This window comes from Hippopotamus amphibius, chromosome 10 (assembly GCF_030028045.1).
Source record: "Hippopotamus amphibius kiboko isolate mHipAmp2 chromosome 10, mHipAmp2.hap2, whole genome shotgun sequence".
Classification (NCBI taxonomy): Eukaryota; Metazoa; Chordata; class Mammalia; order Artiodactyla; family Hippopotamidae; genus Hippopotamus; species Hippopotamus amphibius.
This window is the reverse complement of record NC_080195.1, coordinates 89,028,864-89,047,696: the sequence shown is the minus strand read 5'-3', so window position 1 is coordinate 89,047,696 and position 18,833 is coordinate 89,028,864. Positions and strand designations below refer to the sequence as shown.

The following is an 18,833-nucleotide window of genomic DNA, read 5'->3' as shown; positions in this document are numbered from 1 at the left end:
TTAGCAAAGAAGATAAAGAGACACAAATGTTTTAAAAGGTAGAATGAAAGAAGAGAGCTGGAGGTGATAAAAACGTGGATAGTTGGCAAAACTAGACTTTGCTTAAATATAGCATATAATCCATATACATTTACCCAAAAGATGCTAACCCACAAATACAAAGACATTTGGTAAAAGGATAGGAGAAGAGATGCCAACTAATGTTTGGGATGATGGAAGGTGAATGGAGAATTGGAGCAAGGCAGTCTCAGAACCTACAGAAAAGGATGCTGCAATGAAGTGAATCAGTGTGCACCAAAGAGCCCCTCAGAGCCTCAGCATTTGAAGCCTGCATGGAAGCTACCCTGTTCCTTCACAGCCCGTCTGGGACATGGGGGGATTATTACCTACAGAACCTAAATGATCTCAGAGAATAGAATTCCAGAAGCTGCCACTTAGGGCTCTTCTGATAAAAAGGCTTCCTTGCTTTCTGATCACCTAACAAGCCCACCTATTTACATAGAGCTTACAGTCAGGGTTTTTATACCACGCTCTTAGCCAAAAATCTCTAGACATTTGAAGAAAGCCTCAAAGATGAAAGACAGCAGTGAAAGCAAACAGAAGAAAGAAATTGGAGAGAAACAAAGACAATAAAAGGAACAGAAGGAAATTATAAAAATGGTAATTAATAACCAGAAAGATAGAAGAACATATTCCATTTATTTATTTAGTTATTAGTGTTTAGTATATGCCAGGCACTTTTCTACTAACTTTATAATAGTGTCTTATTTAATCCTCATAGCAATTCCTTTGAGGTAGGCACTACTCTCATGTCCATTTTATAGAAAGATTACGTAACTAGCCAAGGACAGCTTAGCAGATGGCAGAGCCAAGATTCGAACCCAGGTAGTCTGCTTAAAGTCCACCCTCTTATCCGTTACATTTTACCTCCTTTCCAAGAATTAAGAAGAGAATGTTCTCAAAGCCTCATTTTTTTTTAGAATATTACTATTAAAATACACCCTTAAAGTAAAAGCTAAGGCCTCAGAAATAACCTGTACCCAACTACACTGAACCCCCATTCCATCCCCCTGACTCTCTCCACCCAAGTAAATCATTACACTAAAAGCTATGTTCCTTACTCCTTTACTTTATTTTTTAAACCTTGAATGTATTTTTTAAAGAATATCATGCTATACGCAATTCTTTGGGGAACTGTTCTTTTCACTTAATATTGTGCTTCCAAGATTCATCCATATTGTTGCATGTTAATTGATTTCATTGTTACTGCAGCATTTTTTTTTAAAAAAGAAAAGTGTTATGAAAGGAAATAATCAGAAAGTTTTACAAAATAAAATATTATAGTTAAAAGAAAATATTTATTAGAAAAATTAGTAGAAAAATAATGGAATTTCCCAGAAAGTAAAAAATAATGAAGAAGAAGAAGGAGGTGGAGAAGGAGGAGGGGGGAGGGGAGGGAAGGGGAGAGGGAGGAGGATGAGAGGGAGGAGAAGGAGGAGAATAAGAAAACCGAAATATAATAGAATGAGAGTATCAATCAGTGTTTCTAACATTGTACTAATAAGATTTCCAGAAAAAGTAAACAGACAAAGGGATAAAGAATTTATCAGAGAAACAACCTTAAGGTTGTATGTTTTCAGTCTGAAGAGCCACTGAAAGAGCAGTGCAGGGAATGAAAAAAGAACCTATATCAAGACACATAATATGACATTTTAGGACAAACCAAGAATAAAAGGAATATATACATATTTTCTTTCTCTCTCTCTTCCCCTCTCTCTCTCCAATGGCATTAGTCTTCTCAACGAAGCCACAAGACAATGGAAAGCCCTTCTAAATTCTGAGGAAGAATGAAGCTAGAATTCCAAGTCAAAATAGCATTCTAATGTTAAGGATATACAAGGTCCTAAAACATTTCCATTAGGGAGGCATGTTTCTGCAAATGAAAGAATACACAAAAATGATGATGTGAGATTCAGGTCAAAGAGAATCCAAACCAAGAGGTGACTGAGAATTTCCATTTAAGCCTCAGCACTGCATACTTACAGAATAATCAAACTCCACTGGAACAAGGAAAACATAAATTTGAAATGTTCAAGCATTTAAAATTATAAGCATGGGACTGAACTTAAATGTTCAAAAAAAAATCAGTTGATAATTTGTTGGGGGCATTTATTTGGGATATAGTAGCAATTATGAACTCCAAAAATAAACAACAAAGGAACACTAAGCACTAAATGTAATTTTATTTATCCGTGAACAATATTTATAAAATAATAATAACTAATGACTTAACTAAATAATTATAAGGGAGTAGAGAAGTGAAAGGAGTACAAAATCCTCAAGGACAAAAAGGAATCAATAGGAAATGTCTAATATATAAATCAAGAAAGTATGGGCCTGTCATGTAGAAAAATGAATTTAACCAGTGAGAAAAATGGTTTTAATACTGGAGGGCTCAAAGAATTGACATAAGAAGTCTGGGTGTATAAAAGGATGTGATAGGGAGCGTCTGTTTTTTAATTTTTTAGGGTAAGTGTTTTAGTTTTTACAAAACATGAAATGACATTTAGAAGTGTAAAAGGGAAACGTAGCATAGAGGTGTGAAAATTATGACTCTAATCTGGGTGTGACATTGAGGCCAGCAAAGACTGGTGAGATTAAAAGTCAAAGGTTAAGAGAATAATAAATAATTTTTAGAAACATAAATGGGGGAGCTACAGCTCCAGATGAAGGAGAAAATATATCCTTATGGTAGTAGCTTCAGACATAATATCAATTCATAAATGGATACTTTACCAAAAGCCATCAGCAGGGAACTTCAGAACTTAGGGAATTTCATAGCATATAGACAAATCTAATCTGTGCTCCTACTCTGATTTTTATAAGCGTGAAATTAGAAAAAAAATGATTGTAAAGATTGCCTTGGGGGGTCTTGACAATTCTCAGAGTCACAACAAGGTAGACTGTGTTGGAGAAGGAAACTAAGAGGTAGCAGGTTTGTCCATGTGGTCCTGAGTCTTAATTAAAGAAGAGGGTTCTGTATTAGTTACACACTTACAGGTTTCAAATTTTTATACACACCTAATGATTGAAACACTTTTTCCAACCAGTAGCTAAGTATTATCCTCCCTCTTCCCAGCCTTTACCATTCCTGACCTTAACCCCCAAATAAATCACTGCCATTTTATGTCAGCTCTTTATGCATAACTGTGGTATAGCATGATGTTTATAAGCTGAGATTTTGGATTGAACCCTGACTCCACCACTTCCTAGCTGTGCGAACTGGACACATTACCTAACCTCAACCTGGAAGTTGAGGATGATAGTGGTAGTACGAGCTTATAGAGATTTTTTGAGGATTACATGGGAAATATGAATAAAGCACACAGCACAATGCCAAGCATGTAATAAGCACTCAAAAATAATAGTCACCATTATTACTTTTAATTTTGAGAATAAGATGACTTCATGAATATTAACCCTTTAATCATAAATGTATGAAATTTTGTTGTATCATTACTTATTGTGGCAATCACTTAGAAAGTATATATTTATAATTTGTTGAGGTAATCTGAGTAATTTGCATATATTTTAAACTTTATCAGGTCCCCTAATTGTTTTAGTCATCGATGAACTGGTACCTCTCATTTTTTGTTTAGTAAGCCTTATCTTATGTTGTTTTCAGACATCTTGCCATGCATAGATGTGATCTAAGTGGTTCTCTGCCTCTTTCAAAACAGTTTCTTCCTGTATGATTCTTTAGGTTCACCATTCATCTTGAACTGTTGGTTCTTTTTATTTATATAAATTGTCTATTTCTTCTACAACTAAGATGGTGAGATAATGTGCTACATTATCGCTTTAGAAATTTAAAATAAGGAATAATGTCACAGGGCCAGGTTCTCTCCCAAGAGGCTTCCTAAGATATCTAGGGCTTGACCAGCAGCTCTCCTCTATCAGAAGCACACTAAGCATGGATCCTTTTTGGGACACACTCTGATTAACCACCATGGAATTTTTAAAATTCGTAGTGAGAAATAGCAATTGCAGAGTTTCTGGGACTTGCTGTCTATGTGAACAATGCATTCTATTTCTGCTGACAGGAATCAATCTGTGGTTTGAATCTGATTATTCGTATTTTAACAATCTATCAATAAATATTTATTGGACTGCTGAAACAACTCTTTTACGTTGCGCTTTACTTTCTCATAAAAATACACCCCAATAGCTGTCATTTGTTTGCCATTTCTTTAAAATGTTGACTTAGCCACTATGACGCAGAAATTGTAACCAACATATATGCTACAAAGTCCCAGCCTTTTTTCGCCTTGCCTGGGTTAAGACCATTAAGGTAATGTGTGAAAACAAAGCACTGAGACTTTGCTCTTTTGCAATTTCCCTGTTTCAGAACATGTCTTAAGCAACATGTGGCTTGGTGGTTCAGTCATGATAGGGAATTTGTGTGCTCAATACTGACTCTTTACCTCATTCCTGTTCTATGTACATTTGACTTTAGAATTTGCTGTTTCATTCTGTGTCAGGCATTAAATATCTTGATAGCTCTGGAATTCCACAAAATCAGACATAATTAATCCCAACGTTTGCTACTGTGTCACCTGAGTTTTTTGAGGACCAAGATGTTTAATATAAATTGTAATAACACCTCAAAAGTCATATCTTTTAATCTCCAGAAAATAGTTTTCTTGAGTAAAAGAGAAGGTTGGAAAATTGCTTCTCTCATCATTAATTCTGAGGGAAAAAATTCCAGGTTTATTTACATATTAAACATTTCTTATAGTATTAATGATGGTAAAAATGCCTAGAGATCATACACTGAGATTTTCTATAAGTTGCTTGATAAACTGCATAGAGTCCAGCTATGGTCACCATGAATGTGAGTGATCACTATTCTTTAGTTATCATTATAGAAATATAATCTATAGCAAACATTATCCAAAACATTAGTCTTTGAAATCCTCTGCCTCTTTAAGATCCATGAACATTTCTTGACATAAAACATTTCTTAAATAAGTACACTCTTTATTGACATTTCCTTTTATTCTACCCAAAACCCTAACATGTGACAAGCCTATTGTCATTTCCATGTTATTGACTGAACTCCACAATTGAATTAAATTTCTATTCACAGGTGAAGCAATTGGGGCACAGAGATTGCAAATGTTTCAGTTAAGGAATATATTTTTTCATGACTTTCAATTTCTGAAGAGATGAAAAATATTTTTACTTGGACCACTGCCTTAAGTCCAAACAGAAAGTTTGAAAGGAAGCATACTTTTAGGGAATTACCCAACCTCAGAGTCCACAGGTTTTTCAGTGTTACCCTCTATGTCATTATTTTGAAAGTACCAGCCTGATAATTCTTGGAAAATATAATTCTGCTTTTAATATCCAATAGAAGAAGCGTATTAACCATAATCTTGACAAGTGTATTCCTTCAATTCTGTTATAGAACATAAACTATTTTTTTAGCTATTCAGGAGACGATATCTTGTCAGACACCCCACAACAGACACTCAACTTAATATTTGTTAAATGAATCAGTGAGATTTGAACATGAGAACTGGATTTTAGGGAGGAGAGGCTTAGAGGCATGAGGAAAGACTGAGAAATAGAGTCTGTTTCATTTGTAACCTAGAGAAGCTGCTCCTTAAGAATAGAGTACTGCTGTTTTTCAACCTGGGGTTTCATAAACAAAATCTAGGTTGATTTCCTTAACAAACCAGTTTTAATAGAAGTGGAATTTCAGATGTTTTACAAGTCTCCCTTTGGTAAATCCCTAATTAATAAGAAAGCTTGAACTTCTTGCTTTTACTTCCTGAGTATGCTGGTTTTGACATTATAATAAGAATGTTAAACCCTTTAGTTTGATGGGGAAAGTCTTTCTAAGCCATATTAGCTCTATTCCAAGCCTACTAAATAGGGACTTGGAAGGCTTTATTTGAAGTTACCATTAATCCATTGGATCCCCACTTTAACAGCAATTATCAGTATATGACAATACAGTTTGTAGCAGAAAGACATCTGATTAACTGAGGGTCTGTTTAATTGATTTCCATATTAATCAGGACTTTACAAAAGTAACAATATGCATAATCATTTACTTCTGGATTCATATTCCTATTTATATGAATTTCATCCATACTCTATTTTTTTAAATGCACATATGTGCTTTAAATAGGATTAGTATTGTTTAAAGTCTAGTTTATTATGTCTTCCAATAAAGTTTACCTAGGAATGTAAAACTGACTACCTTGAGTATTTGCTTTATTTTTAAATACTAAAAAGCTCACATTTCAAGTTTTGTTTCATGTATTGGCTCAGATGTTTTCTTCCCTCTACCTATGGAATATGTTATAGATTTTTATTTTTGTATAAACTGAAAAAAAATGCGTTTTTATTTTGAAATCTTCATGGCCCTTATAACACATGTCAAAGTGTGAGATTTAGGAATCTACTTCACAGAATACAGAAGGAACAGAAGGTTAAAGAGTTACCAAAGAATTACTGTAAAAAAAAAAAACAACAAACCAACAACAACCTTACCCATGTAGATGTGAAGTCATATCCTGACCAAAAGAGGAAGTAGCGGGTTCTTAGACTCAAACTTATCTGTGGCTGTACATCATAGACAGCATACTGCTGACTGTCTTCAGTTGTTTCTGTAACAACAGAAAGTGCACTCTCTTGGCGTAGTCTGAATTCAAAATGCTGAAGAGAAAACCATCCAATGTTTCAGAGAAGGAGAAACATCAAAAGCCAAAGGTAAGATAATTTCATACATAGTCAGACAATACCAAACTGCTTAATAGAATACACACACACACACACACACACATTGTTCTTATCTGTCAGTCATAAATCAATTCAACCATGAGGGTTGAATCCCTCATGGCAAATATGGAAAAAATTGAATTGCCAAGTTAGGTGTTAAATGATACCTGACAATTATTGTCTCTGTAATTTTATATATTTTTTTAATATTTGTTTGTTTGTTTGTTTGTTTATTTGGCTGCACTGGGTCTTAGTTGTGGCATGTGGGATCTTCATTGCCGCGTGCAGGATTTTTAGTTGTGGCATGTAAACTCAGTTGCGGCATGCATGTGGAATCTAGTTCCCTGACCAGGGATCGAACCCTGGCCCCCTGCATTGGCAGCTTGGAGTCTTAACCACTGGACCACCAGGAAAGTCCCTGTAATTTTATCTTATAGGGCATAGTTGATTATTTACATCTGTAAATGAACTTGGAGCTCATATTGTCAACTTCATGGAAATCATTTTGGTGGCCTCTGTGAAAGGCTGATATTATGAAATCTCCATGTACATTTTTAATAATGTAAAGATATCAAGATCTATTTAACAATCTACCAAGTGCATTTTATCTTACATCCTCAGCTCTTCATAATCATTTAATTATGAGAAGATTGTAAAATGGAGATGTTTTGATTAAATATTTGTTTTTTTCATTTTTTTCACACTACAATATGATAGCTTGTTGTACAGGTTATTTTTTGTACTCTCTCTTGAACTAACTCCATTACTAGAGAGAGGATTGGGTTGTATTTGGGAAGCATCAAAATCCCATGAATTTATAGATTTGTCAAATTGGTTCTATTTGAAATGTTATTCTATTCTTTGTCTTGAAAATATTTCTACTTAAAAATAAGATATGAGTTAACAAAGTTTAGATTTTATTGTAAAATTATAAATTATTTTCATTAATAATATAAAAGATATCTATGAAATACTGGTGTCAGAGAAGTGTTCTGAAACCTGTAAATTTTTTGTTTCTTAGGTGAATAACATTTTAAATCTGTTTGTGAATAAACAATAACTGAGTTCAGATGTCCTTTTAGAGGACTGATTTATTATTAATTAATTATTGGCCTTTATTTGCTTGGCACCGTTCAGAGAGAAAGGAGTTGGGAATTGATTATGAACTTCTGAATTGTGGCATTGAACAACGGTCTATATTTTATATTTCTTTGGAAGTTAGCACACAATCTCTCTGGATGAAACTAAAATTAAATGATTTCCAATCTTTGGAAACTAAGCATAAATGATTTTCAATATTAATTCTTACTGACACAAAGATCTAATAAAGGATAGGCAAGCATTTCTAGCTAAAAATTCGACTGGATAACATATGATGTCTATCTTTTTCCCTAATAGAATAAAAATTCAAGGTAACATTTCCCAAAGAAGACAACAAAGTTTTTAAAAGCATCACTTACCCTTTTAATTAAGGTTAAGTTTACATAAAATTTGCTTGGTTAAATGCAATGTTGAGTTGACAATATTAAGTTTTAGGGAGATCACAAAAATTAATATGAAGCAGTGGTTTTCCTCCAAGTATTTAAAATTTAAAGTTAGAGTATCTCATAAGAACTCGATTATGTAGTGAACTACTATCATATTTATGTCATTGAACAACTTTCAAAATGATCATCATTTGCCTTAATTGCAGGAACTACTGTAATAGAAGTGGAATATTGTTCATCTTATTGACTTACTTTTTCATAAACGTAAAAATATATTTGATAAAATATACATATGGGAACAAAATATATCACAGAAAATAGTCACATTGGAAACATTAACTTCTGTTGTGAATGAATTCCTGTTTTCTTTAGATGGATGGTTTCATTTTATATGAATTTAAAGAGATATGTGAGTATATATGAAAAAGAGTTATTCATACATTCCAGGTCAACTAAATCCTTTCCTTTTAATACGGAGATAATATTTTTCCAATTATTATAATTATGTGTTAGAAATAACTTTGCTTTAATTCACATTTATTTTACTGGGTAATTTTCTTTGCATCTTTTATGGAGAAAGAGCCAAATCCCTAAGAGATAGCAGAGCTTGCTACAAATAAATGGCTAGTAGAATGAGGATTGCAGATCTCTTCATCTGTTAGAAGAGATAATAGGGCTTGTGTCTAGAAAGATAGAATAGGACCATCAAGAAATCAGTCTGAAATATAGGGAATCACTGTCTACACTGATTAACTACATACCAGACAATCATTCACACCTCTTGACCCAGAAACCTACACTTCTTGTGCTATACTCTTTCAAAATTTCTGAGAGACATTTCCTTGTTTTTTATTGTAAGTGCTAAAGTAGGTAAGAAGCAACAACATTAAAAAGAGGGGACTAGTATTTAGTCATGCAGTTCATGTTAACTCCTATGGGTTGTGGTCCAGGTGACCTAATACCCAATTCAAATGGTGAATGCATATTATACCTAATGTTACTCTTTAAATAAAAATTATGAAAGTGTTCATTTGAAAAGGAAATAAATGAAAAAGGACTGTGTTATTAGTATTTTTAAACATGTCCTACAGCGTGAGAAGGTTCAAAACATTCATGAATATAAAATGTAGCAATAGATTTTGTGAGTCCATATAAAAATTATTTATCATTTTATTATATTCACAAGACATCAATAAAGATGTCCATGAATCAAAAAAATCAAAACCCATTAAAATATAGTTTTACCATGTATGATTTATTGATATGTCTTCTTTTTCACCCTTTATTCCTCTGTTTCTGCATCTTTGTTATGGGTTCTTTCCTTCAAATAGCTTATAAAAAGGACCAATAGCATTCATATTTATTATAAGAGATTCATAGTGTAGGTTAAGAAGGAGAGAACAGAAGTATTCCATAAGGGAAACTTATAACTCATATCTCAGAACTCTCTGTGGGATATAGGTAAATTCCAAATTAAGAAAAACATTTGATAAATTTCTTTCTGATAATGATTATGTATTCTACACTGAGATTAGTCAATCAAAAATGGCCTTGCTTAACATACTTGCAAGATACTGCACTTTCCTTTTTGAGTTTTGTTTTTACCTTCTCATCACTAGTACCCACTACTAATTGTGATTTAAAAAAATATTTAAGCATATTTAGGACTCAGAGTTCAAAAGATATGATCTCATTACACTCTATAAATGCTTAAATTATAGAACAATTTTCCTTAACTCTTTTACCACCTAAAATGTTTTAGTTTGCTATATTTATTGTGAGGTTGTTGCATATCAGTGGCTGTGTTTAGAGCTTTTGGTACACTAATTTATTTAATATTTGTAACATTTCTGTGAGAGAATAACTCTTATTTAGCCTTATAGAGGAGAAGGCTTAGAGAAGGCTAATAAACTTAAAGACACAGTTAGATAAAAAGTAAAACTGTGGAGTGTGAAATACAGATGTCAATTTCTGGTACTCCTGTTCTTAATTATTATGGCATATTACCAGCATAGGGACTGTAGATATTAGTTATATTTCTGTCTTAATTACCAGCTAAATTTTAAGGAAAACTGGGAGCACGTATCTGTAAGAGCCTCTCTCTGTGAGCTGGAAAGGAATTTAGAGGTCCTCCATTCCTGTCTGTAATTAAATTCCACCTATAAAATTCCACCTATAAAATTCCTCCAGGTGTCCATCCCAGCTTTAAAACTTAAAATTGTAAAACAACAAGAACAACTTTATTAGTATTCACCTGTTCAAATTGTCCAAAAATCATAACCTAGTATTGAGATAACTATAAGCATGTATTTCCCTCCTAAACCTAGTATAACACCTTTAATGCTGTAGGCTCTTAATAAATATTTGTAAAGTGAATGAAGTTTCTCTACTGTATGCAATCTGGTTCAAGTATGAATACTGACTAGTACCATGTATTTTCATTATTCTTGGTAGCAAGCTGATTAGTTTGTACATAAAGTTTGTATGCGTGTGTGTAAATACAACTGTAATTCATTTCTAAGTTTTAAGAAAAATTCCAATAAAGCAAGTGTTGTGCAAGAATCCCTAGAGAGTCCCATTGTTACTAACAAGTAGATCATTGTTCCAGGTCAGGGAATGTGGTAGAAACTTCGAAAATAGAACAGGAATAGACCCCACAAACGAAGCTCTGCAAATGAAATTAGAAAAAGTTGACCTTTATTTGGCTGGGATTAATGATCTGTGTTAGTAAATTTTAACTGAGGTTTCTCTTTGAGTAAAGGAGATTCAAACACCACTGTTATTTTAAAGGGAAACATTGGAATAATGGCAGTTCTGGAAATAGCTTTTTTTTTTTTTGTCATTTTTAAAAATCTAAAGTGCATACTAAATGAGACACCATTAGTGTCACAGATGCTAATTTTCACTAGCAATGACTGAAGTGGCATTCTTTTCCATTTGCATTTGATCCTAGCAATGATGAGAGGTGATGTGTTGATTATGAACTGTTTTCACTGCACTGCCCGCTGTGCAAATTTATGCTCCTAGACAAGGATGACACATAGTTGTGGCATTAAAGAGCTTTCTTCATTGCTTCTCCTATCAAGACTGTTAAGATACATTTTTAACTCTTACAAGTATAAGAAAAGAGAAGTGTTTATATGAACTGGTGCTTACTTTAGGCCAAGTACTTGCTCAAGGGGTTTATGGAACTCTGTAGCCCAACCCGCACCCTCCCCACCCCACCCCATTTACAGAAAAGGAAACAGCCTGGTGGATGTGAAAAATTTTGTCCAAGATCTCATACCTAGCAAAAAAAAATTGATTGTGGATTATACGGAATAGCTTTTCTTCTTCTAAACTGGTGGGTTTCCCCACTGCCACTTCTTTTTGCGTCATCACCTGGGGTATAATTTTCAGACGTAATTTATGTGACTTCAGTTGAATGCTTTGGCTTTTCAAAGAAAATGATTCCAAGTAAGGTATGTGATATACCACGTAGGTAATATTTTAAATCCACCTTTTCCATTAAAAAAGCGGTGGGTATAAATAAATGTTTATTTTTACTTTTGGTTATGACCCGCCCCCCAACCCAGGCACCTAAAATATCTCTCCAAAGGTTCTCGTCACCTCCGTATTTAGTTAGGATTTATGTCATATTTGTTTTCCAAGAAATATTTAAAGTATAATGCAAACCTAAAACCAAATAGCTTAAGTCAGAAGAAAATGGAGTATAGACCATGGTAAGAAGTATCACAGGGCCACCAAGGTTGAGTTGAATGTGGATCTAAGTACTTGCTACTCACTGTGGCCCTACAGGCTAGCAACATTGGCATTCCAGGAGTTTGTTAGAAATGCAGACACTCAGGCCTATTAAATCAGAATATACATTGTAGAGAGATATCAAGGAGTTCTGTGAGCACTTTAAAGTTTGGATGTGATGTCTGCATTGATGGTTCTCAACCTAGGTTGCACATTTGAATCACTGAAGAGCTTTAAGAAATACTGATGACTGGGTTCCATCTTCAAGTATTCTGATTTACCTAATGTAGAATATGCCTGAGCAACAATAATGTTTAAAGTTTCCCAATCTGGAGGTATTTTTTCTAATAATCTCTTCAAAAGACTTAGAAGTTAATTCAGTCCTTCATGCCTTCATTATATGCTGGAAATGCAGTGGTGAATAAAACAAAGATCCCTGCCCTCATAAGATTTACATTTACTGGGGATGACGGACAATAAACAAGATGAATGTGTTAAATACATGGTATGCTAAGTGATGATAAGTGCTAAGAAGAGAAGGAAGAATATGAAATGCAAGGGACCAGGGAAGACTTGGTGAGAATGGGACATTTGAAAAAAGCACCTGAAGGAAATGAAGAGCTGGCTGAGGAAATCTTATTCCAGGCCGAGGGAAGAGCAAGACCAAAAGCATTTTGATGGGAGTGGCCCTGGTGTGTGGTTTTGAGAAACAATGGATCAGAACACACGAGGGGAAGACCAGTCACAAAGAGCCGGATGTAGGAGGCCTTCTAGGTCATTATAAGGTTTTGAGCTGGCATTAAAACATTTTGAGAAGGATCTGGCTTACATTTTAGTGGGTTTATTCTTGCTTTTGTGTTTCAAATACACTGAAGAAAGTGAGGGAAAAGAGACCCTTTAGGAAGCTATTACAGAAATTAGGAAAGAAATCGTGGTGGCTCAGACATGGGAAGTTGCAGGTTGGATGCTGAGAAGTTGTTGAATCTGGGATCTATTTGTACATACTGTATCCATTTGGATATATAAAAAAGGAATTTACCACATGGGCTCTAAAGGTGGTAAAGAGAAGGGCTGCCATTGCTCTGCACTGTTCTTGCTTCCAGCTGGTTCTCACACTTCAAGGAGAAATGCCCTCATCTCTCTGCTCACAGCCACCAGAAACATATCCCGAGACTGATATGTCACTTCCCCAAAGTTTCTGCCTCTTTCTTCAAAATACAATTTTCTATTGGATTTAATTTTCATTTCTAGGGCACCTAGAATCAGAATAGATGAACTAATAATTTGCTTATTTTACCTTGCTGAATTGTTTGAAAGAGGTAAATAATTTTAGCCTTGAAAAATTATCTTCAAAGTACCAATTCACTCTAGCCTTCCCATTTTACAGAATATGAACCTGTAATCAAGTTTTATTTTAAGCAAGTAGCAAAGTTTTAGTACCAAATAGACTGGCTATACTTGGAAAAAAACACAGTGTCCAGATGATATATAAAAAGTTCTGGAGACAAATGGTTGAGAGAAATGACGTAAGTGTAGACTCCCCTTGGAAATATGGGTATTATATCCTATAGGAAGGTATAAAGTCATTACCTTGACTACCAGTGCACTGGATTTGTTAAAAATCAATTTAATGAGACACTTATCTCTTTAATCTTTCCTTGCCTTACTTAGGAGATAAATGACTTCATTATTCCTGCAGATTGTGTATATTTTTTTTATAATGGAATTAAGTCCATACTTTACATATCTAAGTTTCCAAATATAGCATTCCCAAACTGATCCATTTCTCTTCCTTTCAGTGTTAAGGATTTAGGTGAACTTTTAGAAACAAGACATTCATAATTAGCTTCTTAGTAGAGAACAAAAACGTCCTCCATTAAGAATTGATTAATAAGAATAGGAGAGGGTTTTAAGCAGTCTCTGGTGGTAGACAAAGTGATTCTTCTACAGATAGAGAGCCATTTGTCAACGCAGCTGGCTGTGTCCCCTTTCTCCCCTCATTTAAAGAGCTTTGGAAATTTTCACCTAGTCTGTATTAGATTTGTAGGGCTTCCATAACAAAATACCATAGACTGGATAGATTAGAGAACAGAAATTTATTTTCTCACAGTTCTGGTGGTTGGAAGTCCAAGATCAAGGTGTGGCAGAACTGGTTTCCTTTGAGGGTCATAAGGAAAGGATCTCTTCTAGGCTTCTCTCTGGCCACCACTCACTGCCCCTTGACTTGGCTGTCCTTCTGTGCACATACCTAGTGACTCTCTTTGTGTATCCAAATCTCATCTTTGAGTGGCTCTGACCACTCTCATGCTTCCCTGTTTGTGCCTCCCTTAGCCTAGAATGCCTTTGCCCATTTTCCCCAACTCGTGAACTTATTTTTTAATACCTCACTGGCCTCTCACTCCCTCAGAACGCCTCCACCAGTTAACCCAAGGCGGTGCATTAGAGGGCATACTGGCAGAGCAGTAGGGAATATGAACTAAGTCTTGGGTTTAAGGTCCTATTTTGATATCTCTTAACTATGAGCTGTTGAACATTTTATTAAACACCTTTTGAGTTTCAGTGTGCTTATCTGAAGAAGGGGATATGTTAAAGCATGTCATGTAGGATTGATGTGAGAATTAATTACTATATGTAAATTTCCTAGCACATAGTACATATTTGATGAATAATCTCTCCATCCTTCCTAGTTTAATAGTACTTGTTTCACACCTCTATTGTTTCTTCTACCACTGTTTATTCTAATATGTCCTACCAAATGGAGTTACCATCAAGAACAGGGAATATATCTTGTTCACATTTGTATCCATGCAATTTTTGTTGGGGAACAAAAGGCATTGAACTCTTCTGACTTTCAGGCTCCATGTGCTTTCTATTACACTTTGGCTACCATCAAAAACATTTATAATATGGAACACTGTCGTGATTTCTCAATAGATGCACAATACTTGTGTAATGACTAATGGATAATATAAGTCATCTAAAGCAGTCTCTACTCCAAGACATTGTTTGTAAATGGGAAACTGATAAAGATCTGGGCAACACCCACATAAAGCAAAGTAACCATTCTTAGAATCAGAATCTAATGAGACAAAACAATAATCAAAAATTGTAATCTATCTGAAGAAAAAAAAAAGCATTTGTAAAGAGTTTTGCTTTCAGGGAGGTTAGAAAGGAGTGGGAGAATAGAAATTGCCATTGAGTCTGCAGAACAATTCATATCAACAGAAGCAAGTATTCCATTAGGCTCAGCAGCATTGCTCACTTAGGTGAACTAAGTTTAGGCTATTATAACTTCATGTCTCTAGCCCTTAATGCAACCTAATTCACTTTTCTGTGACTCTACTATACTAATCAAACTTCCAGCAATGATTTTGTGCCCCATGTCTCTAGGCGAGACAATTCTTCGATCAGCCAACAAGAATACGCATTCTCTCTGGCAGGTGAATTTCTCATACCCAATCAATACTTGGCATTGCCATTTTTGGTATCCTATCAGTTTAGTTTATGAGTCAGTTCCCCTTGGAACTCTTTATTTCTACAAGTCTGAAATATAGATTTCTTGTACCTGTCAATGAGAGGGCCTGACATTAGACATGGAGACCCAACCAAGGAACTGGTTTCTTGGAAGGATTGGCCTAAGTTGCCAACTGGTCCCACCTCTTCTCTATATACATAAAATAAAGACAACTAAATAATGAAGTTTCTTTTCTATATTTTTCATAATTTTAACAATTTAAATTCCTGGAATAAGATTCAAGATAGATTTATCTCATATCAATATCAAAATACATAGTGATATAACATTAGTCTGGATATTTGATTAAATTTGTTTCTGAATATTCACATGGTTATAGCTAGGCAACTTTGATTTTTTAATTAAGAGTAATAATAAATAATTCAATATATAAATTCTGCAATGTTTATGGGTATATACTATTTATATTGTTATTATACAGCCATCATCTTTTCTAAATTAAGCCATCTACAAATTTCAAACTACTTTAAGATTATGAATATCTCACTATAATTATTTATCAATTTTAAAGTACCCATTACCAATGAAACAAAGGTTTATAATTTTAAAAATAAAATTCCTTCAAAGGTGAATGTCCTGCAATTATCAGACATATATTGTAGGTTTAGGAATTGTCATAAACTGAGTTCATTTATACCACTGCTATTATATTTCAACACCACGATTAGACCCTCAATAGACTAAAATATTTTTATAGCCAAATCCAAATGATGAAAGGAAAATAAATGTAATGGACAACGAAGTTATAGAACCCAAGCGTCTCTTCCAAACATCCTAGCATGAACTTACAACTGTTTTTTTCTACTTATTCTTTCCTTGTTTGGGATTACATACTGTATATTTGCCCCACATAAACATGTCTGTTCTTACTAAGAAAAAAACGTTTAAATTCCTAAGCATAGTGTCAGCGGGTGCTGCCCAAGATGGGAATGTTTATAAGCTTTATGATATTAACTGCAGCACTCAACCTCAGGTGGCATAAAGCATGCAAAAAAGAACTTTCTGTCAGTTTTATTATTTCTAGAAAGGTTCCCCTTGAAGCAGAAGAGTGACCTTGCTCTGCTGAGCTGACATATGCCACTGGATTAATGGTCGAGCTCTGCTGGAGGGAAGCTCACGGAAACATTACAACTCCAGAAGCTGGGCTGGCGGTGACCATTAATCAGGGGGACCAAAATCATGCATCAAACACACTCATTTAAAAGTAGTAAAAATGACTTAAAAAAAAACTTTCTGAGAATTAGCTTATTGTTTGTCATTACTTGTGTTCAAGGAGATCACTGCATGACTAAAATATCCCTTGGGGAGAACTTTAAAAAGGTTATTATGTACCCAGAGGCCAAGTGAATGCAGTGGACATTGAAGAATAATGGAGTTAAGGGAGAGTTTTTGTTCCAGAGAGTCTGATGGGAAAGTTTATTAAATGGCCTCTATTTTCCCAACTTAATTTTCACTCCTTTATTGAACTATGATTTCAAAGCAATGGGTACTATGAATGTCTGACTCTTTGTGACGATTTTTATTTTATTTTTAAAACTGGAGTAATTAGGTTTAGTGGTAGAAACATTTGACTGGTAAACTTGGTTAGGAAATTTCTCAAGAACCTAAAGTTCAAGTCAAGTTACTCGAACATTAAACACGTTAACAAGTATCTTAATGGACTTAAAGGTACTGTACATTCTTCCACCATGTGTTAACTAATAAAAAACTTTCAAGACTTTTTCTGTCTCTGATTACTGAAAAGGAAAAAAGGCTTAAATCTAAAACCCTGAAAGAGAATTTTCAGTTTAATTTAGCTGATAAAAAGTTACGCTTGCTTTTTACAAATCTCTTTGATAATAAAGTTGAATAGGCATAACTTCTCTTTTATATTTTCAATAGTTTGTCTTTTAGATTAATAATACTATGCACCATACATATGATATAATTTCATTACTAGGTAGAACAAATAGTAGATTATGGCCTTTATTGAGAAAACCAGAATATTTGATCATTAAGATTACGATCAATGTAGTAAGGCTTGCTGTGATTATTACTCCAAAGTTATTCTTCTAAATAACTGTTGCCTTCTTTAACCATGATATTCAACAGTATCTTCTTTTGTTAGCCATACGCTACTCTGGAAAATTATGATGCAGAGTTATTTATTTGTTTTTGAAGATTATAGGATTACAATATTTGACAATGATGTGACTATAGTTAAAATATTATTTGATATTTGGCTGTAAGTAGAAAAAATCTAATATGTACACAATTGAAAGTTAATTTATTGGAGGATTATACATATTTCTTGTAACTGGAAATTTGAATTATCCATTTTTCATACTGCATTCTCTCTATCAAGGTGCCTAGAAAACAAAATTAGTAATGGAACTTTGCTCACAGAAACCACTTATCATTGAGTAAGTATGGTAAATGCATAAAATATGTTACCTGTAATTCCTCATTCTTCTCCCCACTATCTTCCCTAAAACACACACCATCTTCTGTAACCTTGGTGGACATGGTTAATCATGACCTCTAAGTCTAAGCCTGAAAGTGGCTTCAGAACACTTCTCAACACAGCTCTCCAGGAAGGTCTTAACAAACCATCCATGCTGATGCAAGAATTAAAAACTTCTTGCCAATTTTTGTTTTGAAAGATAGTCCGTCCAGACAATGGGAAATCCTAATGACATATTCTTGTGAATACATAACACTGTTCTAGTGCCCCCAAATGATTACGTTCACTAGAAATGACCTTTCTTTCTCTCCCTTGAAGAGTTCAGGAGATAATTATATTAGACACCTTTTTGTCATCCAGTGCTCCTTTTAATATATAGTGTGTGGTTCATTGTCTTTTAATACTTTACCATCATTTTAGCAATTATCTTTAGATTTGGCAATTTATAAATAGTCCTTCAGTCAATAACTACACAATCTCTTACAGTAAATAATTTTTGAAGATGGTTAAGCAAATTCAAATTGTATTATTTCAGCTAATTTCATGGCCAAAATCTGTGATCATTTTAATGTTTCTTTAGACTATCAATAATATAAGTATAGACACATGCATATAAAATGCCTTTCATGTATTAAGTAGTCAGTACAAATACAAATAATGATGAATATAAATTTCCAAGCTGACATCTAGTATACATTATTAATTTATTGTGTGTAAATATAATCTGCTTTTAGGAATTGCTTCTATATTTGTATACCAGTCATTTGAATATGGCTCTATTTAGGCTCTTATCAATTGAAATTATTTGATCCATGGCACCAATAGAGTGTAAACT

General features: G+C 34.0%; 1 protein-coding gene across 4 annotated transcripts in view; it reads left to right on the top strand.

Annotated features, from left to right (window-relative positions):
- Positions 1 to 18,833, top strand: part of SAMSN1 (SAM domain, SH3 domain and nuclear localization signals 1) — a 151,939-nt gene that overhangs the window by 96,141 nt on the left and 36,965 nt on the right. Inside the window, exon 1 of one of the 4 annotated variants that reach the window (XM_057696112.1) lies at positions 6,645 to 6,783. The exons of the other annotated variants lie outside the window; for them this stretch is intronic. Coding sequence (XP_057552095.1) covers positions 6,727 to 6,783 — 57 coding nt within the window. The 5' untranslated portion in view covers positions 6,645 to 6,726. Of the gene's footprint in view, positions 1 to 6,644; positions 6,784 to 18,833 lie in introns of those variants that run through there. 4 annotated transcript variants of the gene reach the window in all.